General features: G+C 40.9%; 1 protein-coding gene across 1 annotated transcript in view; it reads left to right on the top strand.

Moving 5' to 3' along the window:
* Positions 1–237: 237 nt before the first annotated feature.
* Positions 238–27,799, top strand: part of LOC127912158 (synaptotagmin-7-like) — a 230,300-nt gene continuing 202,738 nt past the window's right edge. The window contains exon 1 of the mRNA XM_052481011.1: positions 238–527. Coding sequence (XP_052336971.1) covers positions 494–527 — 34 coding nt within the window. The 5' untranslated portion in view covers positions 238–493. The remainder of the gene's footprint in view (positions 528–27,799) is intronic.

Here is a 27,799-nt window from a genome sequence, read left to right as displayed (position 1 = left end):
GTTTGGTTGTTTTACAATTGGAATAGCAGCCAGGAGCAGTGACATTTGCTAAATACTAGATATATAATATCTACAAAGATTAAATTGTGTTAGAATAAATCAAAGGCATAAGGAACCATTGGCGACCAGCATATGAGCGCATTCAGGCATGCTTCCATCCTGGCTTCCATCCCAAGACTCTTTCAGGACCACTCTTTTACTATACCCGCTGTTTCTTGTCTGAGCGTCACGGAGAGAAAGAAAGGGAAAGAGAGAGAGAGACAGGCTGACAAACTGACTACAGCTACCTGCTGGAAGCGAACGCACTGACTGGGAGGAGGATCGGATATTGAAACACGCACTCTCAACCGAGCAACAAGACAATACAAACAGCTACAACAAAACCCGCAATTAGAGAAGAGTTGTGTGTGTTTTCCAGACGGCAAAGAGGACTAATAATCATCATTACCATTGACCCAACGCCATCAGAAAACCCAGGAGTGAATATATAGCCATGTATTTGAATAGAGAAGAGAACAATAGCAAAGGTAAGAATATTTTAAGAATGTATCCACTCTTTGCGAGGAGCACTCCGTGCCTGACAGTTTCGAGGTGTGTATTTGGGTACGGGGAGACGAGGGTAATAACCCGCACTGTTTTACGATACTGTTATGATCATCGCTGTTATGTGTTGGGGATAAGTTGAGGGTCATTGTCACGGACATCTGTAGGGCATCTTGTAGGCTACACATAACGATCCAGACTGATGTTAATGTGTGTCATTGTAGGGCTCTAGGTCACTCTTCTCATCATATCAGATATCATGTCAGCGTTATTTATAAACTAACCTTCCGTTTTGTCTTCAGTGCGATGAATTCCAAATGTAGGCTAGAATAAGCTACTTGTTGTTAGGCATAGATGGTCTGCCTGCCGACGGATCGTGTCTTTTTGTTATTTTGACACCTATTCACTAGTAAAGGACAACCAAACACAAGGTCACAACGATGACCAAGTGTATCTGTGGAAGAGGCTCGGCTATCCTCTCTTCAGACGCCGACATTTGGCGGAAAAGCTACGCGTTATGGATTCGTTTATGAAAGAGAGAGGGGGGTGGGGGGGGGTGGAAAGAAGGGAGCAATGTCTAGGTGAGGAAGAAGAGGAAGAAGAAGGGAAAGAAATAGGCATTTATTAGGAGTAATTTCTCCCACGTGTTTTGGAGGCGTAATGCGTGATTTGCGGGGTTTTCCAGTGTAATACTCCCTACTAGTGTCCCCCTATCTGGGTCGCGTTCATTCGCTCTGGGGCCGGGAGATAATTACCAGCACCACCTAGACGAGACCTGAAGGTCTGTAGTAGCCTAATAACACCTGCTGCTGCTGGAGGAGGGAGACGGAAGGGGAGAAAGGAGGAGAGGGTGAGGGAAGGAGAGAAAGTAGGAGAGAGAAGGGGGAGGGGGAGGGAAGGAGATAAAGTAGGAGAGAGAGAAAGGAGGGGAGGGTGAGGGAAGGAGAGAAAGTAGGAGAGAGAGAAAGGAGGAGGGTGAGGGAAGGAGAGAAAGGAGGAGAGAGAGAAAGGAGGGGAGGGTGAGGGAAGGAGAGAAAGTAGGAGAGAGAGAAAGGAGGAGGGTGAGGGAAGGAGAGAAAGGAGGAGAGAGAGAAAGGAGGGGAGGGTGAGGGAAGGGGAAGGAGAGAGAGAAGGAGGAGGGTGAGGGAAGGAGAGAAAGGAGGAGAGAGAGAAAGGAGGGGAGGGTGAGGGAATGAGAGAAAGGAGGAGAGAGAGAAAGGAGGGGAGGGTGAGGGAAGGAGAGAAAGGAGGAGAGAGAGAAAGGAGGGGAGGGTGAGGGAAGGAGAGAAAGGAGGAGAGAGAGAAAGGAGGGGAGGGTGAGGGAAGGAGAGAAAGGAGGAGAGAGAGAAAGGAGGGGAGGGTGAGGGAAGGAGAGAAAGTAGGAGAGAGAGAAAGGAGGAGGGGCGTTTTTTTTGTTCATTTCCTTTAGACGTTAGATAATGGTCTGGTGCGCTGTGTGACTGATAAGGCCACGATACAACTACCGGTCTATTTATTACGTGTGTGTGTGTGTGTGTGTGTGTGTGTGTGTGTGTGTGTGTGTGTTGTAATATCGAGTACAACAACAACTAGTCTACAGACTGAATAAGCTTTTTTGGAAGGTGGAGTAGTAGACAGAAGGAGGTATTACGTCCCAGTATTAGAGTCGGAATATTCCACTACTTCTCAGCCCCGGCTGCACATGCACTGATTTGGGGCCTTTTTTCTCTCACGTGAGCGTGTGGACTTTGACTGGCAGGTTGTTAGTCTGTAATCCGGGAGCCCGGTACGGCCGCGTGCTCTCTGCTCTGGCTTTAAAATTCAACTCGCGTCTCAAGGTGGAGGAGAGAGGAGGGGAGAGAGAGAGAGATGGAGAGGGAGGGAGAGAGTGATTGAGAGGGAGAGAGAGAGTACTGAGAGAGAGAGATAGACAGAGAGAGAGATTGAGAGGGAGAGAGATAGAGAGGGAGAGAGAGACAGGGAGAGAGATAGAGAGGGAGAGAGAGACAGGGAGAGAGATATGGAGAGGGAGAGAGGGTATGGAGAGAGGGAGAGACAGAGAGAGAGAGATTGAGAGGGAGAGAGATAGAGAGGGAGAGAGAGACAGGGAGAGAGATATGAAGAAGGAGAGAGATTGAGAGGGAGAGAGAGATATGGAGAGGGAGAGAGATAGAGAGAGAGGAGGAGAGGGAAAGAGAGTGAGAGTTGTGTGGACCATATCGATGACTAGAAGAGAAGTGGCTGGAGAACAAACGACTTGATCATCTCTCTCTCTCTCTATTCAATTCAAAATGTGTTATTGTCTGTCCAGGAGGGAGGACAAGGCCTGATGGACCTGGATAGCAGGGTGACAGAGGTCTGACTCAATGAGGTGCAGAGAGGATACTGAACCTACTGTCTCTCTCTCTCTCTCTCTCTCTCTGTCTCTCTCTCTCTCTCTCTCTCTCTCTCTCTCTCTCTCTCTCTCTCTCTCTCTCTCTCTCTCCCTCTCTCTAACCCTCTCTGTCCCTCTCCCTCTCTCTCTGTCCCTCTCTCTCTCTCTCTCTCTCTCTTTATGTCCCTCACTCTCTCTCTCTCCCTCTCTCTCTCTGTCTCTCTCTCTCTCTCTCTCTCTCTCTGTCCCTCTCTCTGTCTCTCAATTCAAGTCAAGGGGCTTTATTGGCATGGGACACATATGTTAACATTGCCAAAGCAAGTAAAATAGATCATAAACAAAAGTTAAATAAATAATAAAAAATGTACAGTAAACATTACATTCACAAAAGTTCCAAAAGAATAAAGACATTTCAAATGTCATATTATGTCTATATGCAGTATTGTAACGATGTACAAATAGTTAAAGTACAAAAGGGAAAATTAATTAACATACATATGGGTTGTGTTTACAATGGTGTGTGTTGTTCACTGGTTGCCCTTTTCTCGTGGCAACAGGTCACAAATCTTGCTGCTGTGATGGCACACTGTGGTATTTCACCCAGTAGATATGGGTGTTTATCAAAATTGGATTTGTTTTTCATTCTTTGTGGGTCTGTGTAATCTGAGGGAAATAGGTATCTCTAATATGGTCATACATTTGGCAAGAGGTCTCACTAACTCGCTCTCTCTCTCTCTCTACTGGGGAAATACATGCAGTCTGTTGTGTTGTTGTCCCTGCCTTCTTGCCCTTTGTGCTGTTATCTGTGCCCAATAATGGTTGTACCATGTTTTGTGCTGCTACCATGTTGTGTTGCTACCATGTTGTGTTGCTGCCATGTTGTGCTGTCACCATGTTGTGTTGCTGCCACGTTGTGTCATTACCGTGTTGCTACCATGTTGTGCTGCTACCATGTTGTGCTGCTACCATGTTGTGCTGCTACCATGTTGTGTTGCTACCATGTTGTGCTGCTACCACGTTGTGCTGCTACCACGTTGTGCTGCTACCATATTGTGTTGCTACCATGTTGTGTTGCTACCATGTTGTTCTGCTACCATGTTGTGCTGCTACCATGTTGTGTTGCTACCATGTTGTGCTGCTACCACGTTGTGCTGCTACCATGTTGTGCTGCTACCATGTTGTGCTGCTACCATGTTGTGCTGCTACCATGTTGTGTTGCTACCATGTTGTGCTGCTACCATGTTGTGCTGCTACCATGTTGATGATATTTTAATTAAAGAAAGCACTGAACACTGAATACAAAACAATCGTGAAGCTAATATAAGAACTGTGCTGACACAAGCAACGAACATAGACAATCACCCACAACCCACAATGACAAAACAGGCTACCTAAATATGGTTCCCAATCAGAGACAACGACTAACACTTGCCTCTGATTGAGAACCATATCAGGCCAGACATAGAAACAGACAAACTAGACATCCAACATAGAATGCCCACTCAGATCACACCCTGACCAAACAAAACATAGAAACATACAAAGCAAACTATGGTCAGGGCGTGACATTGTTGTCATGTTGTGTTGCTACCATGTTGTGTTGTCATGTGTTGCTACCATGCTGTGTTGTCATGTTGTGTTGCTACCATGCTGTGTTGTCATGTGTTGCTACCATGCTGTGTTGTCATGTTGTGTTGCTACCATGCTGTGTTGTCATGTTGTGTTGCTACCATGCTGTGTTGTCATGTTGTGTTGCTACCATGCTGTGTTGTCATGTTGTGTTGCTACCATGCTGTGTTGTCATGTTGTGTTGCTACCATGCTGTGTTGTCATGTTGTGTTGCTACCATGCTGTGTTGTCATGTTGTGTTGCTACCATGCTGTGTTGTCATGTTGTGTTGCTACCATGTTGTGTTGTCATGTTGTGTTGCTACCATGTTGTGTTGTCATGTTGTGTTGCTGCCTTGCTGTGTCTTCAGGTCTCTCTTTATGTAGTGTAGTGTTGTCTCTCTTGTCGTGATGTGTGTCTTGTCCTATATTTATAAAAAAAAATTTAGATGTTATATTTATATATATATATTATTTATTATTATTATATATATTTTTTATCCCAGGACCCGTCCCCACAGGAGGCCTTTTGCCTTTTGGTCATTGTGAATAAGAATTTGTTCTTAACTTACTCGCCTAGTTAAATAAAGGTTACCTACAATACATCCCGAATAGCAAACCATTCCCTGTATAGCAGTATGGACGCTGGTCAAATGTAAGCAAAAGTGTACCATTTGGGACGCAGGCCTGTCTGCCCGTTTGAAAATTGAATATAGAAATATAGAAATACTTTTTCCAAGGTTTGGCAGCTGTCCAGGATGGCATTGAATTGGCAGATATATTGAATTATATTTTTTATAGGTTATATAACTGGAGATGAGAAATTATTAGTTTTTCAGGGTTGTGAAGCAGTTGGGATAACACAATTGAATTATCTCTTGGCAAACACCTTCACACAAACGTGTGAGAAAAAACTTAAATATTTCTGACAAATATTATTAAACCTTGGAGAAGTGGGAGAACATCAGAAATACAATCCCTGGCAAAGCTACGGCTATTCGCCCCCACAGTGACATGGAGCTTGTGTCAGTATTTCAGTCAACAAGGCATCTATTTTCATCAGTATTTCAGTCAACAAGGTATCTATTGGTATCAGTATTTCAGTCAACAAGGCATCTATTTTCATCAGTATTTCAGTCAACAAGGTATCTATTGGTATCAGTTTTTCAGTCAATAAGGTATCTATTGGTATCAGTATTTCAGTCAACAAGGTATCTATTTTCGTCAGTATTTCAGTCAACAAGGTATCTATTGGTATCAGTATTTCAGTCAACAAGGCATCTATTTTCATCAGTATTTCAGTCAACAAGGTATCTATTTTCATCAGTATTTCAGTCAACAAGGTATCTATTTTCATCAGTATTTCAGTCAACAAGGTATCTATTGGTATCAGTATTTCAGTCAACAAGGCATCTATTTTCATCAGTATTTCAGTCAACAAGGTATCTATTGGTATCAGTTTTTCAGTCAATAAGGTATCTATTGGTATCAGTTTTTCAGTCAATAAGGTATCTATTGGTATCAGTTTTTCAGTCAATAAGGTATCTATTGGTATCAGTTTTTCAGTCAACAAGGTATATATTTTAATCATTATTTCAGTCAACAAGGTATCTATTGGTATCAGTATTTCAGTCAATAAGGTATCTATTGGTATCAGTTTTTCAGTCAATAAGGTATCTATTGGTATCAGTTTTTCAGTCAATAAGGTATCTATTGGTATCAGTTTTTCAGTCAAGAAGGTATCTATTTTCATCAGTATTTCAGTCAACAATGTATCTATTGGTATCAGTATTTCAGTCAATAAGGTATCTATTGGTATCAGTATTTCAGTCAATAAGGTATCTATTGGTATTAGTTTTTCAGTCAATAAGGTATCTATTGGTATCAGTTTTTCAGTCAATAAGGTATCTATTGGTATCAGTATTTCAGTCAACAAGGCATCTATTTTCACCAATATTTCAGTCAACAAGGTATCTATTTTCATCAGTATTTCAGTCAACAAGGCATCTATTTTCACCAATATTTCAGTCAACAAGGTATCTATTTTCATCAGTATTTCAGTCAACAAGGCATCTATTTTCACCAATATTTCAGTCAACAAGGTATCTATTTTCATCAGTATTTCCGTCAACAAGGTATCTATTTTCATCAGTATTTCAGTCAACAAGGTATCTATTGGTATCAGTATTTCCATCAACAAGGTATCTATTTTCATCAGTATTTCAGTCAACAAGGTATCTATTGGTATCAGTATTTCAGTCAACAAGGTGTCTATTTTTATCAAATCAAATCAAATCAAATTTTATTTGTCACATCTATTGGTTATCAGATGTTTAATGCACTATTCAGCAAAATCTATTGCTTCATCAGTATTTCAGTCAACAAGGTATCTAGCATCAGTATTAACTCAACAATTCCAAAACGACTGTCTTATAACAAGTGTAAGGGGATAAAGAATATTACATAAGGATCTATGAATCAGTGATGGTCAGCATAGGCAAGAACAAGGTATCGAGTACAGTATTTCATATCAGATGAGTATGTAAACAAAGTGGCATAGTTAAAGTGGCAAGTGATACATCTATTTTCATCGATGATTTCAGTCAACAAGGTATCTATGAGATGAATAATGTAGGGTAAGTATTTCAGTCAACATTGTTTAAATCTATTGATATATTTACATCTATTTTCATCCATTTCAGTCAACCATTATTAAAGTGGCTGGAGTTCAGTCAGTGTCAGTGTATCTATTCATCAGTATTTCAGTGGTATCTGTTTAACAGTCTGATGGCCTTGAGATAGAAGCTGTTTTTCAGTCTCTCGGTATCCCTATTTTCACCTATTTCAGTCAACTGACCTCGCCTTCTGGATGATCGGGGTAGTGGCTCAGGTGGTTGAGTCAATGATGATCTTTATGTATTTCAGTAACAAGGTGTCCTGGAGGGCAGGTAGTTTTCCCCGGTATTGCAGTCAACAAGGTATCTACCCTCTGGAGAGCAGTATTACGGTTCAAGGGCGGTATCTATTGCCGTACCAGGCGGTTTCAGTCAACAAGGATCTATTGGTGCATCAGTTTTGAGTGACAAGGCATCTATTTTCAGCCTTCTTTCAGGCGCTGCTGCACGTTCTTCACTATTGTCAGTGGAACAAGGTATCTAGTTTGTCTGTGATTTCAGTCAACAAGGTATCTATTGGTATCAGGAATTTAAAACAACTATCCACTACTGTTCCATCGTATTTCAGTCAAGGGGTGTATCTGCTGTTTCCTGAAGTCCACAATATCTAGTTTTTTCATCAGTATTTCATGCAGCTTGTGTATCTATTTTCATCAGTATTTCAGTCAACAAGTCATCTATTTTCATCAGTATTTCAGTCAACAAGGTATCTATTTTTCATCAGTATTTCAGTTAACAAGGTATCTATTGGTATCAGTATTTCAGTCAACAAGGCATCTATTTTCATCAGTATTTCAGTCAACAAGGTATCTATTTTCATCACTATTACAGTCAACAAGGTATCTATTGGTATCAGTATTTCAGTCAACAAGGTATCTATTGGTATCAGTATTTCAGTCAACAAGGTATCTATTTATCAGTATTTCAGTGAACAAGGTATCTATTTTCATCAGTATTTCAGTGAACAAGGTATCTATTTTCATCAGTATTTCAGTCAACAAGGTATCTATTGGTATCAGTATTTCAGTCAACAAGGCATCTATTGGTATCAGTATTTCAGTCAACAAGGCATCTATTTTCATCAGTATTTCAGTCAACAAGGTATCTATTTTCATCACTATTACAGTCAACAAGGTATCTATTGGTATCAGTATTTCAGTCAACAAGGTATCTATTGGTATCAGTATTTCAGTCAACAAGGTATCTATTATCATCAGTATTTCAGTGAACAAGGTATCTATTTTCATCAGTATTTCAGTGAACAAGGTATCTATTTTCATCAGTATTTCAGTCAACAAGGTATCTATTGGTATCAGTATTTCAGTCAACAAGGTATCTATTGGTATCAGTATTTCAGTCAACAAGGTATCTATTTTCATCAGTATTTCAGTCAACAAGGCATCTATTGGTATCAATATTTCAGTCAACAAGGTATCTATTGGTATCAGTATTTCAGTCAAGAAGGTATCTATTTTCATCAGTATTTCAGTCAACAAGGTATCTATTGGTATCAGTATTTCAGTCAGCACGGTATCTATTTTCATCAGTATTTCAGTCAACAGGGCATCTATTGGTATCACTATTACAGTCAATAAGGTATCTATTGGTATCAGTATTTCAGTCAACAAGGCATCTATTTTCACCAGTATTTCAGTCAACAAGGTATCTATTGGTATCAGTATTTCAGTCAACAAGGTATCTATTTTCATCAGTATTTCAGTCAACAAGGTATCTATTGGTATCAGTATTTCAGTCAACAAGGCATCTATTTTCACCAGTATTTCAGTCAACATGGTATCTATTGGTATCACTATTACAGTTAACAAGGTATCTATTGGTATCAGTATTTCAGTCAACAAGGTATCTATTGGTATCAGTATTTCAGTCAACAAGGTATCTATTGGTATCAGTATTTCAGTCAACAAGGTATCTATTATCATCAGTATTTCAGTGAACAAGGTATCTATTTTCATCAGTATTTCAGTGAACAAGGTATCTATTTTCATCAGTATTTCAGTCAACAAGGTATCTATTGGTATCAGTATTTCAGTCAACAAGGCATCTATTGGTATCAGTATTTCAGTCAACAAGGCATCTATTTTCATCAGTATTTCAGTCAACAAGGTATCTATTTTCATCACTATTACAGTCAACAAGGTATCTATTGGTATCAGTATTTCAGTCAACAAGGTATCTATTGGTATCAGTATTTCAGTCAACAAGGTATCTATTATCATCAGTATTTCAGTGAACAAGGTATCTATTTTCATCAGTATTTCAGTCAACAAGGTATCTATTGGTATCAGTATTTCAGTCAACAAGGTATCTATTGGTATCAGTATTTCAGTCAACAAGGTATCTACTTTCATCAGTATTTCAGTCAACAAGGCATCTATTTTCATCAGTATTTCAGTCAACAAGGTATCTATTTGTATCAGTATTTCAGTCAACAAGGTATCTATTTTCATCAGTATTTCAGTCAACAAGGTATCTATTGGTATCAGTATTTCAGTTAACAAGGTATCTATTTTATCAGTATTTCAGTCAACAAGGTATCTATTGGTATCAGTATTTCAGTCAACAAGGTATCTATTGGTATCAGTATTTCAGTCAACAAGGTATCTATTATCATCAGTATTTCAGTGAACAAGGTATCTATTTTCATCAGTATTTCAGTCAACAAGGTATCTATTTTCATCAGTATTTCAGTCAACAAGGTATCTATTGGTATCAGTATTTCAGTCAACAAGGCATCTATTGGTATCAGTATTTCAGTCAACAAGGCATCTATTTTCATCAGTATTTCAGTCAACAAGGTATCTATTTTCATCAGTATTTCAGTCAACAAGGTATCTATTGGTATCAGTATTTCAGTAAATAAGGTTTATATTTTCATCAGTATTTCAGTCAACAAGGTATTTATTATCATCAGTATTTCAGTAAACAAGGTATCTATTTTCATCAGTATTTCAGTCAACAAGGTATCTATTTCCATCAGTATTTCAGTCAACAAGGTATCTATTGGTATCAGTATTTCAGTCAACAAGGTATCTATTGGTATCAGTATTTCAGTCAACAAGGTATCTACTTTCATCAGTATTTCAGTAAACAAGGTATCTATTGGTATCAGTATTTCAGTCAACAAGGTATCTATTGGTATCAGTATTTCAGTCAACAAGGTATCTATTTTCATCAGTATTTCAGTCAACAAGGTATCTACTTTCATCAGTATTTCAGTAAACAAGGTATCTATTGTCATCAGTATTTCAGTCAACAGGGCATCTATTGGTATCACTATTACAGTCAATAAGGTATCTATTGGTATCAGTATTTCAGTCAACAAGGCATCTATTTTCACCAGTATTTCAGTCAACAAGGTATCTATTGGTATCAGTATTTCAGTCAACAAGGTATCTATTTTCATCAGTATTTCAGTCAACAAGGTATCTATTGGTATCAGTATTTCAGTCAACAAGGCATCTATTTTCACCAGTATTTCAGTCAACATGGTATCTATTGGTATCACTATTACAGTTAACAAGGTATCTATTGGTATCAGTATTTCAGTCAACAAGGTATCTATTGGTATCAGTATTTCAGTCAACAAGGTATCTATTGGTATCAGTATTTCAGTCAACAAGGTATCTATTTTCATCAGTATTTCAGTCAACAAGGTATCTATTTTCATCAGTATTTCAGTCAACAAGGTATCTATTTTCATCAGTATTTCAGTCAACAAGGTATCTATTGGTATCAGTATTTCAGTGAACAATGTATCTATTTTCATCAGTATTTCAGTCAACAAGCCATCTATTGGTATCAGTATTTCAGTCAACATGGTATCTATTGGTATCAGTATTTCAGTCAACAAGGCATCTATTTTCATCAGTATTTCAGTCAACAAGGTATCTATTGGTATCAGTATTTCAGTCAACAAGGCATCTATTTTCATCAGTATTTCAGTCAACAAGGTATCTATTGGTATCAGTATTTCAGTCAACAAGGTATCTATTGGTATCAGTATTTCAGTCAACAAGGTATCTATTGGTATCAGTATTTCAGTCAACAAGGTATCTATTTTCATCAGTATTTCAGTCAACAAGGTATCTATTTTCATCAGTATTTCAGTCAACAAGGTATCTATTGGTATCAGTATTTCAGTCAACAAGGCATCTATTTTCACCAGTATTTCAGTCAACAAGGTATCTATTGGTATCAGTATTTCAGTCAACAAGGTATCTATTGGTATCAGTATTTCAGTCAACAAGGCATCTATTTTCACCAGTATTTCAGTCAACAAGGTATCTATTGGTATCAGTATTTCAGTCAACAAGGCATCTATTGGTATCAGTATTTCAGTCAACAGGGCATCTATTGGTATCACTATTACAGTCAACAAGGTATCTATTGGTATCAGTATTTCAGTCAGCACGGTATCTATTTTCATCAGTATTTCAGTCAACAGGGCATCTATTGGTATCACTATTACAGTCAATAAGGTATCTATTGGTATCAGTATTTCAGTCAACAAGGCATCTATTTTCACCAGTATTTCAGTCAACAAGGTATCTATTGGTATCAATATTTCAGTCAACAAGGTATCTATTTTCATCAGTATTTCAGTCAAGAAGGTATCTATTGGTATCAGTATTTCAGTCAACAAGGTATCTAATTTCATCAGTATTTCAGTCAACAAGGCATCTATTTTCATCAGTATTTCAGTCAACAAGGTATCTAATTTCATCAGTATTTCAGTCAACAAGGTATCTATTTTAATCAGTATTTCAGTCAACAAGGTATCTATTGGTATCAGTATTTCAGTCAACAAGGCATCTATTTTCACCAGTATTTCAGTCAACATGGTATCTATTGGTATCAGTATTTCAGTAAATAAGGTTTATATTTTCATCAGTATTTCAGTCAACAAGGTATTTATTATCATCAGTATTTCAGTAAACAAGGTATCTATTTTCATCAGTATTTCAGTCAACAAGGTATCTATTTCCATCAGTATTTCATAGCAACAAGTATACCTGGTATCAGTATTTCAGTCAACAAGGTATCCTGGTCCTTCAGTATTTCAGTCAACAAGGTATCTACTTTCATCAGTATTTCAGTAAACAAGGTATCTATTGGTATCAGTATTTCAGTCAACAAGGCATCTATTGGTATCAGCTACAGTCAACAAGGTATATCATTCTATAGTACAGTCCATACCTGTTGTATCTACTTTCATTCAGTATTTCAGTAAACAAGGTATCTATTGTACTCAGTATTTCAGTCAACAAGGTATCTATTGGTCCAGTATTTCAGTCAACAAGGTGTCTATTGTTGACTCCTTCATTTCAGTCAACAAGTATCTACTTTCACTCAGTATTTCAGTAAACAAGGTCCATACCTATTGGACTCCTTCATTCAACAAGGCATCTATTGGTACCTGTGACTTTCATTCATAGCAAGGTCCATACCTATTGACTCAGTATTTTAGTCAACAAGTATCTACCTTTCATCAGTATTTCAGTAAACAAGGTATCTATTTGACTCCTTCAGTATTTCAGTCAACACGGTACTCTATTGGTATCAGTATTTCAGTCAACAAGGTATCTACTCCTTTTCATCCAGTACTTCATTCAACAAGGTATCTATTGGTATCATTCTATTACAGTCCAAGGTATCTATTCTATCAGCTATTTCAGTCAACAAAAATCCCCTGTCCTCTTGGCCCTAACCCTTGACTCCTGTCCTCTATAGCTAACAGTCCATACCTCTTGGCCCTAACCCTTGCCTGTCCCCTTAGCTAAGTCCATACCTGTCCTCTGGCCCTAACCCTGCCTGTCCTCTTGGCCCTAATAGCCAGTCCATACCTTGCCCTAACCCAGTCCATACCTGTCCTCATTCTATAGCTACAGTCCATACTTTGTAACCCTCCTTCATTCTATAGCCCTACACCCATACCTGTCCTCTTCCTTCATTCTATAGATACAGTCCATACCTGTTGACTCCTTCATTCTAGCTACAGTCCATACCTGTTGACTCCTTCATTCTATAGCTACAGTCCATACCTGTTGACTCCTTCATTCTATAGCTACAGTCCACACCTGTTGACTCCTTCATTCTATAGCTACAGTCCATACCTGTTGACTCCTTCATTCTATAGCTACAGTCCATACCTGTTGACTCCTTCATTCTATAGCTACAGTCCATACCTGTTGACTCCTTCATTCTATAGCTACAGTCCATACCTGTTGACTCCTTCATTCTATAGCTACAGTCCATACCTGTTGACTCCTTCATTCTATAGCTACAGTCCATACCTGTTGACTCCTTCATTCTATAGCTACAGTCCATACCTGTTGACTCCTTCATTCTATAGCTACAGTCCATACCTGTTGACTCCTTCATTCTACAGCTACAGTCCATACCTGTTGACTCCTTCATTCTATAGCTACAGTCCATACCTGTTGACTCCTTCATTCTATAGCTACAGTCCATACCTGTTGACTCCTTCATTCTATAGCTACAGTCCATACCTGTTGACTCCTTCATTCTATAGCTACAGTCCATACCTGTTGACTCCTTCATTCTATAGCTACAGTCCATACCTGTTGACTCCTTCATTCTATAGCTACAGTCCATACCTGTTGACTCCTTCATTCTATAGCTACAGTCCATACCTGTTGACTCCTTCATTCTATAGCTACAGTCCATACCTGTTGACTCCTTCATTCTATAGCTACAGTCCATACCTGTTGACTCCTTCATTCTATAGCTACAGTCCACACCTGTTGACTCCTTCATTCTATAGCTACAGTCCATACCTGTTGACTCCTTCATTCTATAGCTACAGTCCATACCTGTTGACTCCTTCATTCTATAGCTACAGTCCATACCTGTTGACTCCTTCATTCTATAGCTACAGTCCATACCTGTTGACTCCTTCATTCTATAGCTACAGTCCATACCTGTTGACTCCTTCATTCTATAGCTACAGTCCATACCTGTTGACTCCTTCATTCTATAGCTACAGTCCATACCTGTTGACTCCTTCATTCTATAGCTACAGTCCATACCTGTTGACTCCTTCATTCTATAGCTACAGTCCATACCTGTTGACTCCTTCATTCTATAGCTACAGTCCATACCTGTTGACTCCTTCATTCTATAGCTACAGTCCATACCTGTTGACTCCTTCATTCTATAGCTACAGTCCATACCTGTTGACTCCTTCATTCTATAGCTACAGTCCATACCTGTTGACTCCTTCATTCTATAGCTACAGTCCATACCTGTTGACTCCTTCATTCTATAGCTACAGTCCATACCTGTTGACTCCTTCATTCTATAGCTACAGTCCATACCTGTTGACTCCTTCATTCTATAGCTACAGTCCATACCTGTTGACTCCTTCATTCTATAGCTACAGTCCATACCTGTTGACTCCTTCATTCTATAGCTACAGTCCATACCTGTTGACTCCTTCATTCTATAGCTACAGTCCATACCTGTTGACTCCTTCATTCTATAGATACAGTCCATACCTGTTGACTCCTTCATTCTATAGCTACAGTCCATACCTGTTGACTCCTTCATTCTATAGCTACAGTCCATACCTGTTGACTCCTTCATTCTATAGCTACAGTCCATACCTGTTGACTCCTTCATTCTATAGCTACAGTCCATACCTGTTGACTCCTTCATTCTATAGCTACAGTCCATACCTGTTGACTCCTTCATTCTATAGCTACAGTCCATACCTGTTGACTCCTTCATTCTATAGCTACAGTCCATACCTGTTGACTCCTTCATTCTATAGCTACAGTCCATACCTGTTGACTCCTTCATTCTAGGGCCCTGGTCAAAAGTAGTGCACTAGATAATAGGGTGCCATTTGAGATATAACCTTGGTCAAAAGTAGTGCACTAGATAATAGGGTGCCATTTGAGATATAACCTTGGTCAAAAGTAGTGCACTAGATAATAGAGTGACACAGCCCACAGTGATCCCTACTGACCAGAGCAGAGAGCACAAGGTGAAAAACCATCTTTATGGATTTCAAACCAAACATTTAATATTTCACAGTAATGGCATTTGTCTCCCAGGCAGAGTTATGATGATTCTTGGTATAAACCGATACATCCCTGAACCTGCTGAAGGAATGAAAAGGATCCTGGGAAGGCTGTTTAGGATCTGTGATATGGTGTGAAGAGTAGCGTCGGCCAGAGAATGGGAGGGTTCATCACCTCTCTGCCGGGGGGAAATTGATGATGTCCTGCTCTTCATGGTTAATTGTAAATGATTTGTGGAATTGTCGCTGCTGTTGCTGCTGAGGCGTGGGTCTAATGTCCATGTCTGTTTGGAAGATGAATGGGGGGGTGAGAAAGATGGCAAAGCTATGAATATGAGCTTTTTATTCAATCAGTGTACATGTCTGTGGATACGGAGCTTCTATCTGGGGGATTACTATAGATGTCTAAAGATGTCTTACTAATGCCCTGGGACCTAATAACGACTTATGGAAAAAGCCTTTACATACTGTATCAGCTTCTCTGGTCCAGAGCCATATATTTAGAGAGTTGGGCCGTAGGTCACTCCAGAGCCATATATTTAGAGAGTTGGGCCTTAGGTCACTCCAGAGCCATATATTTAGAGAGTTGGGCCATTAGTCACTCCAGAACCATATATTTAGAGAGTTAGGCTATAGGTCACTCCAGAACCATATATTTAGAGAGTTGGGCCTTAGGTCACTCCAGAGCCATATATTTAGAGTGTTTGGCCGTAGGTCACTCCAGACCGTATATTTAGAGAGTTAGGCTATAGGTCACTCCAGAGCCATATATTTAGAGAGTTGGGCCTTAGGTCACTCCAGAGCCATATATTTAGAGAGTTAGGCTATAGGTCACTCCAGACCGTATATTTAGAGAGTTAGGCTATAGGTCACTCCAGAGCCATATATTTAGAGAGTTAGGCTATAGGTCACTCAAGACCGTATATTTAGAGAGTTAGGGTATGGGTCACTCCAGACCGTATATTTAGAGAGTTGGGCCATTAGTCACTCCAGAACCATATATTTAGAGAGTTAGGCTATAGGTCACACCAGAGCCATATATTTAGAGAGTTGGGTCGTAGGTCACTCCAGAACCATATATTTAGAGAGTTAGGGTATAGGTCACTCCAGAGCCATATATTTAGAGAGTTGGGTCGTAGGTCACTCCAGAACCATATATTTAGAGAGTTAGGGTATAGGTCACACCAGAACGTATATTTAGAGAGTTAGGGTATGGGTCACTCCAGAACCATATATTTAGAGAGTTAGGGTATGGGTCACTCCAGACCGTATATTTAGAGAGTTAGGGTATAGGTCACTCCAGAGCCATATATTTAGAGAGTTAGGGTATAGGTCACTCCAGAGCCATATATTTAGAGGGTTAGGGTATGGGTCACTCCAGAACCATATATTTAGAGGGTTAGGGTATGGGTCACTCCAGAACCATATATTTAGAGAGTTAGGGTATAGGTCACTCCAGAACCATATATTTAGAGAGTTAGTCACTCCAGGTATTTAGGTCACTCCAGAGCCATATATTTAGAGAGTTAGTCACTCAAGACCGTATATTTAGAGAGTTAGGTATGGGTCACTCCAGGTATAGGTCACCTCCAGAGCCATATATTTAGAGAGTTAGGGGTATAGGTCACTCCAGAACCATATATTTAGAGAGTTAGGGTATAGGTCACTCCAGAACCGTATATTTAGAGAGTTAGGGTATAGGTCACTCCAGAACCATATATTTAGAGAGTTAGGGTATGGGTCACTCCAGAACCATATATTTAGAGAGTTAGGGTATGGGTCACTCCAGACCATATATTTAGAGAGTTAGGAGCCATATATTTATAGGTCACTCCAGAGCCATATATTTAGAGAGTTAGGGTATGGGTCACTCCAGAACCAGAACCATATATTTAGAGAGTTAGGGTATAGGTCACTCCAGACCATATATTTAGTTAGAGTTCCAGGCCATATATTTAGAGGGTTAGGGTATGGGTCACTCCAGAACCATATATTTAGAGAGTCAGGCTATAGGTCACTCCAGACCGTATATTTAGAGAGTTAGGGTATGGGTCACTCCAGAACCATATATTTAGAGAGTTATGGTATAGGTCACTCCAGACCGTATATTTAGAGGGTTAGGCTATAGGTCACTCCAGAGCCATATATTTAGAGGGTTAGGGTATAGGTCACTCCAGAGCCATATATTTAGAGAGTTAGGGTATGGGTCACTCCAGAGCCATATATTTAGAGAGTTAGGGTATAGGTCACTCCAGAACCATATATTTAGAGAGTTAGGGTATAGGTCACTCCAGAGCCATATATTTAGAGATTTAGGGTATGGGTCACTCCAGAACCATATATTTAGAGAGTTAGGGTATAGGTCACTCCAGAGCCATATATTTAGAGAGTTAGGGTATAGGTCACTCCAGAACCATATATTTAGAGAGTTAGGCTATAGGTCACACCAGAGCCATATATTTAGAGAGTTGGGTCGTAGGTCACTCCAGAACCATATATTTAGAGAGTTAGGGTATAGGTCACTCCAGAGCCATATATTTAGAGAGTTGGGTCGTAGGTCACTCCAGAACCATATATTTAGAGAGTTAGGGTATAGGTCACACCAGAACAGAACCATATATTTAGAGAGTTAGGGTATGGGTCACTCCAGATCGTATATTTAGAGAGTTAGGGTATAGGTCACTCCAGAGCCATATATTTAGAGAGTTAGGGTATAGGTCACTCCAGAGCCATATATTTAGAGGGTTAGGGTATGGGTCACTCCAGAACCATATATTTAGAGGGTTAGGGTATGGGTCACTCCAGAACCATATATTTAGAGAGTTAGGGTATAGGTCACTCCAGAGCCATATATTTAGAGAGTTAGGGTATAGGTCACTCCAGAGCCATATATTTAGAGAGTTAGGGTATAGGTCACTCCAGAACCATATATTTAGAGAGTTAGGGTATGGGTCACTCCAGAACGTATATTTAGAGAGTTAGGGTATAGGTCACTCCAGAACCATATATTTAGAGAGTTAGGGTATGGGTCACTCCAGAACGTATATTTAGAGAGTTAGGGTATGGGTCACTCCAGACCATATATTTAGAGAGTTAGGCTATAGGTCACTCCAGAGCCATATATTTAGAGGGTTAGGGTATGGGTCACTCCAGAACCATATATTTAGAGAGTTAGGCTATAGGTCACTCCAGACCGTATATTTAGAGAGTTGGGCCATTAGTCACTCCAGAACCATATATTTAGAGAGTCAGGCTATAGGTCACTCCAGACCGTATATTTAGAGAGTTAGGGTATGGGTCACTCCAGAACCATATATTTAGAGAGTTATGGTATAGGTCACTCCAGACCGTATATTTAGAGAGTTAGGGTATGGGTCACTCCAGACCATATATTTAGAGGGTTAGGCTATAGGTCACTCCAGAGCCATATATTTAGAGGGTTAGGGTATAGGTCACTCCAGAGCCATATATTTAGAGAGTTAGGGTATGGGTCACTCCAGAGCTATATATTTAGAGAGTTAGGGTATAGGTCACTCCAGAACCATATATTTAGAGAGTTAGGGTATAGGTCACTCCAGAGCCATATATTTAGAGAGTTAGGGTATGGGTCACTCCAGAACCATATATTTAGAGAGTTAGGGTATAGGTCACTCCAGAGCCATATATTTAGAGAGTTAGGGTATAGGTCACTCCAGAACCATATATTTAGAGGGTTAGGGTATAGGTCACTCCAGACCGTATATTTAGAGAGTTAGGGTATGGGTCACTCCAGACCATATATTTAGAGAGTTAGGGTATGGGTCACTCCAGAACGTATATTTAGAGAGTTAGGGTATGGGTCACTCCAGACCATATATTTAGAGAGTTAGGGTATAGGTCACTCCAGAACCATATATTTAGAGAGTTAGGGTATGGGTCACTCCAGAACGTATATTTAGAGAGTTAGGGTATGGGTCACTCCAGACCATATATTTAGAGAGTTAGGCTATAGGTCACTCCAGAGCCATATATTTAGAGGGTTAGGGTATGGGTCACTCCAGAACCATATATTTAGAGAGTTAGGCTATAGGTCACTCCAGACCGTATATTTAGAGAGTTGAGCCATTAGTCACTCCAGAACCATATATTTAGAGAGTCAGGCTATAGGTCACTCCAGACCGTATATTTAGAGAGTTAGGGTATGGGTCACTCCAGACCGTATATTTAGAGAGTTAGGGTATAGGTCACACCAGACTGTATATTTAGAGGGTTAGGGTATGGGTCACTCCAGACCGTATATTTAGAGAGTTATGGTATAGGTCACTCCAGACCGTATATTTAGAGAGTTATGGTATAGGTCACTCCAGACCGTATATTTAGAGAGTTATGGTATAGGTCACTCCAGACCGTATATTTAGAGAGTTATGGTATAGGTCACTCCAGACCGTATATTTAGAGAGTTATGGTATAGGTCACTCCAGACCGTATATTTAGAGAGTTAGGGTATGGGTCACTCCAGAGCCATATATTTAGAGAGTTAGGGTATGGGTCACACCAGAACCTATATTTAGAGAGTTAGGGTATAGGTCACTCCAGACTGTATATTTAGAGAGTTAGGGTATGGGTCACTCCAGAGCCATATATTTAGAGGGTTAGGGTATAGGTCACTCCAGAGCCATATATTTAGAGAGTTAGGGTATAGGTCACTCCAGAGCCATATATTTAGAGAGTTAGGGTATAGGTCACTCCAGAGCCATATATTTAGAGAGTTAGGGTATGGGTCACTCCAGAGCCATATATTTAGATAGTTAGGGTATAGGTCACTCCAGAGCCATATATTTAGATAGTTAGGGTATGGGTCACTCCAGAGCCATATATTTAGAGGGTTAGGGTATAGGTCACTCCAGAGCCATATATTTAGAGAGTTAGGGTATGGGTCACTCCAGAGCCATATATTTAGAGGGTTAGGGTATAGGTCACTCCAGAGCCATATATTTAGAGAGTTAGGGTATGGGTCACTCCAGAGCCATATATTTAGAGAGTTAGGGTATGGGTCACTCCAGAGCCATATATTTAGAGGGTTAGGGTATAGGTCACTCCAGAGCCATATATTTAGAGAGTTAGGGTATGGGTCACTCCAGAGCCATATATTTAGAGAGTTAGGGTATGGGTCACTCCAGAGCCATATATTTAGAGGGTTAGGGTATAGGTCACTCCAGAGCCATATATTTAGAGAGTTAGGGTATGGGTCACTCCAGAGCCATATATTTAGAGGGTTAGGGTATAGGTCACTCCAGAGCCATATATTTAGAGAGTTAGGGTATAGGTCACTCCAGAGCCATATATTTAGAGAGTTAGGGTATAGGTCACTCCAGAGCCATATATTTAGAGGGTTAGGGTATAGGTCACTCCAGAGCCATATATTTAGAGAGTTAGGGTATGGGTCACTCCAGACCGTATATTTAGAGAGTTAGGGTATAGGTCACTCCAGAGCCATATATTTAGATAGTTAGGGTATAGGTCACTCCAGAGCCATATATTTAGATAGTTAGGGTATGGGTCACTCCAGAGCCATATATTTAGAGGGTTAGGGTATAGGTCACTCCAGAGCCATATATTTAGATAGTTAGGGTATAGGTCACTCCAGAGCCATATATTTAGATAGTTAGGGTATAGGTCACTCCAGAGCCATACATTTAGATAGTTAGGGTATAGGTCACTCCAGAGCCATATATTTAGATAGTTAGGGTATAGGTCACTCCAGAGCCATATATTTAGAGAGTTAGGGTATGGGTCACTCCAGAGCCATATATTTAGAGGGTTAGGGTATGGGTCACTCCAGAACCATATATTTAGAGAGTTAGGGTATAGGTCACTCCAGAGCCATATATTTAGATAGTTAGGGTATGGGTCACTCCAGAGCCATATATTTAGAGAGTTAGGATATGGGTCACACCAGAACCATATATTTAGAGAGTTAGGGTATGGGTCACTCCAGAACGTATGTTTAGAGTGTTAGTGTATAGGTCACTCCAGAGCCATATATTTAGAGAGTTAGGGTATGGGTCACTCCAGAGCCATATATTTAGAGAGTTAGGGTATGGGTCACGCCAGAACCATATATTTAGAGAGTTAGGGTATGGGTCACTCCAGAGCCATATATTTAGAGGGTTAGGGTATGGGTCACTCCAGAACCATATATTTAGAGAGTTAGGGTATGGGTCACTCCAAGACCATATATTTAGAGAGTTAGGGTATGGGTCACTCCAGAACCATATATTTAGAGAGTTAGGGTATGGGTCACTCCAGAGCCATATATTTAGAGAGTTAGGGTATGGGTCACTCCAGAACGTATGTTTAGAGAGTTAGGACAACTTTTAAAATGTTGAATAATGCAGAAATCTCATTGCACAAACTCTCCAAAGGGCAATGCCATCTTGCAACCTTGGGACGTACAAACCCTAAACCTTTTGCATTTAACTTCAATAGTGTGATGTCAGATTTGGGACATCCCACAGATCCCGTTTAGACTTTAACGCTCTTTAAATACATTACCAAATATATTTTTTTTATAACCAAACCAAGATAGACACCACAGCCTGTTGTTTCCAATGGGAACAAACGATTCGTAGTGGGCAGAGCCAATCACCAACAAGCAGTATCCTATTGGCCCATTCCTGGGTGGCAGGGTAGCCTAGTGGTTAGAGCGTTGGACTAGTAACTGGAAGGTTGCAAGTTCAAGCCACTGAGCTGACAGGGTACAAATCTGTTGTTCTGAACAGGCAGTTAACCCACTGTTCCTAGGCTGTCATTGAAAATAAGAATTTGTTCTTAACTGACTTGCCTAGTTAAATAAAGATAAATAAAAATCAGCATATTTCCCTTTGGGAACAGCTACTCTGTGAGGTGTGCTTGTGAAATACTTTGCCTTCGCACTCCTTCAGAAACAACGTGATTTATTACAACTTTGGCAAATTGTAAAGTCTTCAAAACTCTGTTCTTAACAGGTTCTAGTTTTGGGAACAGAAAAATGTATTGAGATCAAATGTTTCATTGATGAGACAATGTGCAGAACGGTGAGTCAACATCCATCTTCTCCCACTTCCGGCCACTGGGCTTCCTCTCATTACCATATCTGGTTGTGAGTGGAAACGCCAAGCCGGATGCTTCACATTCATACGTCCGATTAAATATCTATCTCATTGTTGTGTCTGTGACATAACTCTGGGTCAGTCTACTTGACGACCACGCTGTTTATGTCTCCAGTCCTTAATCAATCAGAGAGACAAACGGCTCAACACTGTGATTTATTATTAAACCGTGGGGATGTATCTCAAATGGTACCCTATTCCCCCATGTAGTGCACTACTTTAGACCAGAGCCCTGTGGGCCTTTGTCAAAAGTAGTGCACAATGGAAAATAGTGCATTTAGGGACCTAGTCCCTAGTGGAAGGATACAGATAGATAAAGGGCAATAAATACAGTCCCTAGTGGAAGGATACATAACTGGGGATTTGTGAGTAGACTAATCACATATTGAAATGGAAGATAACTGTGTAGAAAGAACCAGAGGAGTTTTTACTTCATGCAGACAAATATAACGTGACTAAAACAAGACTATGTAGGAGAACTAATCCAGAGTGACTCACAGTCCAGTTACAGTTTAATGATTTACAGTACTGTGATTTACAGCACAGTGATTTACAGTACAGAGATTTACAGCACAGTGATTTACAGTACAGTGATTTACAGTACAGAGATTTACAGTACAGAGATTTACACTACAGTGATTTACAGTACAGAGATTTACAGTACAGAGATTTACACTACAGTGATTTACGGTACAGAGATTTACACTACAGTGATTTACAGTACAGAGATTTACAGCACAGTGATTTACAGTACAGGGATTCACAGTACAGAGATTTACAGTACAGGGATTTACAGTACAGTGATTTACAGTACAGTGATTTACAGCACAGTGATTTACAGTACAGTGATTTACAGTACAGAGATTTACAGTACAGTGATTTACAGTACAGTGATTTACAGCACAGTGATTTACAGTACGGGGATTTACAGTACAGTGATTTACAGTACAGTGATTTACAGCACAGTGATTTACAGTACAGTGATTTACAGTACAGTGATTTACAGCACAGTGATTTACAGTACAGTGATTTACAGTACAGAGATTTACAGTACAGTGATTTACAGTACAGTGATTTACAGCACAGTGATTTACAGTACAGTGATTTACAGTACAGTGATTTACAGTACAGTGATTTACAGTACAGTGATTTACAGCACAGTGATTTACAGTACGGGGATTTACAGTACAGTGATTTACAGTACAGTGATTTACAGCACAGTGATTTACAGCACAGTGATTTACAGTACAGTAATTGCATATTGATTTACAGTACAGTAATTGCGTATTGATTTACAGTACAGTAATTGCGTATTGATTTACAGCACAGTAATTGCGTATTGATTTACAGTACAGTGATTTACAGTACAGTAATTGCGTATTGAACTAGAACCCCTTTTGGTTACTGGCCCAATGCGTTAACCATTAGGATACCTGCTGCCTTTCCTCTTGGAATGGTACATTGGGGTGTTCCTCTTGGAATGGTACATTGGGGTGTTCCTCTTGGAATGGTACATTGTGGTGTTCCTCTTGGAATGGTACATCGGGGTGTTCCTCTTGGAATGGTACATTGGGGTGTTCCTCTTGGAATGGTACATTGGAGTGTTCCTCTTGGAATGGTACATTGGGGTGTTCCTCTTGGAATGGTACATTGGGGTGTTCCTCTTGGAATGGTACATTGGGGTGTTCCTCTTGGAATGGTACATTGGGGTGTTCCTCTTGGAATGGTACATTGGGGTGTTCCTCTTGGAATGGTACATTGGGGTGTTCCTCTTGGAATGGTACATTGGGGTGTTCCTCTTGGAATGGTACTTTGGGGTGTTCCTCTTGGAATGGTACATTGGGGTGTTCCTCTTGGAATGGTACATTGGGGTGTTCCTCTTGGAATGGTACATTGGGGTGTTCCTCTTGGAATGGTACATTGGGGTGTTCCTCTTGGAATGGTACATTGGGGTGTTCCTCTTTGTTGTTTGATCATTTATGATAAAACTGTCAATTAACTGAGAAATAAAAGGCTACAGGCAAAGCCTACAAAGACAATATTTCTATTTCAAGATTTTATAAATGTCCTTGTCTTCAGTCTAATATAGTGTTTACCTACAGGATGATGATGATCAATCCCATCAGGCTGTGTAGTGAGAGGTCTCTTCACTGTCAATCCCATCATGCTGTGCAGTGAGAGGTCTCTTCACTGTCAATCCCAACATGCTCTGTAGTGAGATGTCTCTTCACTGTCAATCCCAACATGCTCTGTAGTGAGAGGTCTCTTCACTGTCAATCCCAACATGCTGTGTAGTGAGAGGTCTCTTCACTACCAATCCCAACATGCTGTGTAGTGAGAGGTCTCTTCACTACCAATCCCAACATGCTGTGTAGTGAGAGGTCTCTTCACTACCAATCCCAACATGCTGTGTAGTGAGAGGTCTCTTCACTACCAATCCCAACATGCTGTGTAGTGAGAGGTCTCTTCACTACCAATCCCAACATGCTGTGTAGTGAGAGGTCTCTTCACTACCAATCCCAACATGCTGTGTAGTGAGAGGTCTCTTCACTACCAATCCCAACATGCTCTGTAGTGAGAGGTCTCTTCACTGTCAATCCCATCAGGCTTCACTATCAATCCCAACATGCTGTGTAGTGAGAGGTCTCTTCACTACCAATCCCAACATGCTGTGTAGTGAGAGGTCTCTTCACTACCAATCCCAACACGCTGTGTAGTGAGAGGTCTCTTCACTACCAATCCCAACATGCTCTGTAGTGAGAGGTCTCTTCACTGTCAATCCCAACATGCTGTGTAGTGAGAGGTCTCTTCACTGTCAATCCCATCAGGCTGTGTAGTGAGAGGTCTCTTCACTGTCAATCCCAACATGCTGTGTAGTGAGAGGTCTCTTTACTATCAATCCCAACATGCTGTGTAGTGAGAGGTCTCTTCACTGTCAATCCCAACATGCTGTGTAGTGAGAGGTCTCTTTACTATCAATCCCAACAGGCTGTGTAGTGAGAGGTCTCTTCACTGTCAATCCCAACATGCTGTGTAGTGAGAGGTCTCTTCACTGTCAATCCCAACATGCTCTGTAGTGAGAGGTCTCTTCACTGTCAATCCCAACATGCTGTGTAGTGAGAGGTCTCTTTACTATCAATCCCAACATGCTGTGTAGTGAGAGGTCTCTTCACTGTCAATCCCAACATGCTCTGTAGTGAGAGGTCTCTTTACTATCAATCCCAACATGCTGTGTAGTGAGAGGTCTCTTCACTGTCAATCCCAACATGCTCTGTAGTGAGAGGTCTCTTCACTGTCAATCCCAACATGCTGTGTAGTGAGAGGTCTCTTAACTGTCAATCCCATCAGGCTTCACTGTCAATCCCAACATGCTCTGTAGTGAGAGGTCTCTTCACTGTCAATCCCAACATGCTGTGTAGTGAGAGGTCTCTTCACTGTCAATCCCATCAGGCTGTGTAGTGAGAGGTCTCTTCACTGTCAATCCCATCAGGCTGTGTAGTGAGAGGTCTCTTCACTGTCAATCCCAACATGCTGTGTAGTGAGAGGTCTCTTCACTGTCAATCCCATCAGGCTGTGTAGTGAGAGGTCTCTTCACTGTCAATCCCATCATGCTGTGCAGTGAGAGGTCTCTTCACTGTCAATCCCAACATGCTCTGTAGTGAGATGTCTCTTCACTGTCAATCCCAACATGCTCTGTAGTGAGAGGTCTCTTCACTGTCAATCCCAACATGCTGTGTAGTGAGAGGTTTAACCATTCTGCCTGGATGACATCCTCTCAAGCATGGGGCTGATATAGTTATTATATGATGTGCTGCTTCTCTCTGTCTCTCTGTCTCTCTCCCTCTCTTTCTCTCTCTCACCTTTCTCTTCCCTCTCTCTTTTCCCTGTATCTCCCCCCTCTCTCCCCTCTCTTTCTCTCTCTCTCCTCCCCTTTCTCTCTCTCCCTCTCTATCTTTCTCTCTACTTCCCCCCCTCTCTCTCTTTCTCAAATAGGACCCCCCCTCTCTCTATCTCTCTCTCTCTCTCTCTCCCCTGCCCCTCTCTCTCTTGTTCTCTCTATCTCTCTCTCTCCCCTCCCCCTCTCTCTCTTGTTCTCTCTCTCTCTCTCTTTCTCTCTCTCTCCCCTCTCTCTCTCCCCGTCTACTTCCCTTCCTCTCTCTCTTTCTCTCTCTTGCTCTCTCCCTTTCTCTCTCCCCCCTCTCTCTCCCCTCTCTCTCTCTGCTGACAGAGAGGAGAGAGGAGGGGGAGGTATTTACCTCACTTGTCATTGAAGTGGAGAGGAGAGGGGTACTGTTGGAGGAGAGCAGATAGGTACTGTGGAAGTGGAGAGGAGGAGGAGAGGAGAGAGGTACTGTTGAAGAGGAGAGGAGGAGGAGAGGAGAGAGGTACTGTTGAAGTGGAGAGGAGGAGGAGAGGAGAGAGGTACTGTTGAAGAGGAGAGGAGAGAGGTACTGTTGAAGAGGAGAGGAGAGAGGTACTGTTGAAGTGGAGAGGGGTACTGTTGGAGGAGAGCAGATAGGTACTGTGGAAGTGGAGAGGAGGAGGAGAGGAGAGAGGTACTGTTGAAGAGGAGAGGAGGGGGAGAGGAGAGAGGTACTGTTGAAGAGGAGAGGAGGAGGAGAGGAGAGAGGTACTGTTGAAGAGGAGAGGAGGAGGAGAGGAGAGAGGTACTGTTGAAGAGGAGAGGAGGAGGAGAGGAGAGAGGTACTGTTGAAGTGGAGAGGAGGAGGAGAGGAGAGAGGTACTGTTGAAGAGGAGAGGAGGAGGAGAGGAGGAGGAGAGGAGAGAGGTACTGTTGAAGAGGAGAGGAGAGGGGTACTGTTGAAGAGGAGAGGAGGAGGAGAGGAGAGAGGTACTGTGTGTTGAAGAGGAGAGGAGGAGGAGAGGAGGAGGAGAGGAGAGAGGTACTGTTGAAGAGGAGAGGAGAGAGGTACTGTTGAAGAGGAGAGGGGTATTGTTGAAGTGGAGAGGAGGAGGAGAGAGGTACTGTTGAAGAGGAGAGGAGGAGGAGAGGTACCTCTCTCCCTGGAGCACTAGCCTGTCAAGGTCACACAGAGGAGAGAAGGCCCTGAACGAGCCCTGGACTAGCCTGTCAAGGTCACACAGAGGAAAGCAGGCCAGGCATGTGTGTGTGTGTATTATTTTAATACATTTTTTATCAAGTGAGGACAAATGCTCGCCTGCTTCCCTTGCCTTCAATGCTACGGGAGGCAGCAATGTCATACAGTGCCTTGCAAAAGTATTCATCCCCCTTGGTGTTTTTCCTCTCTTGTTGCATTACAACCTGTAATTTAAATATATGTTTTATTTGGATTTCATGTATTGGACATACACAAAATAGTCCAAATTGGTAAAGTGAAATGAAAAAAATATCTTCTTTCAAAAAATGTTTAAAAAAATTGAAAACGGAAAAGTGTTGTGTGCGT

Source organism: Oncorhynchus keta, chromosome 26 (assembly GCF_023373465.1).
Source record: "Oncorhynchus keta strain PuntledgeMale-10-30-2019 chromosome 26, Oket_V2, whole genome shotgun sequence".
NCBI lineage: Eukaryota > Metazoa > Chordata > Actinopteri > Salmoniformes > Salmonidae > Oncorhynchus > Oncorhynchus keta.
This window is presented reverse-complemented; position numbering and strand designations above follow the sequence as displayed.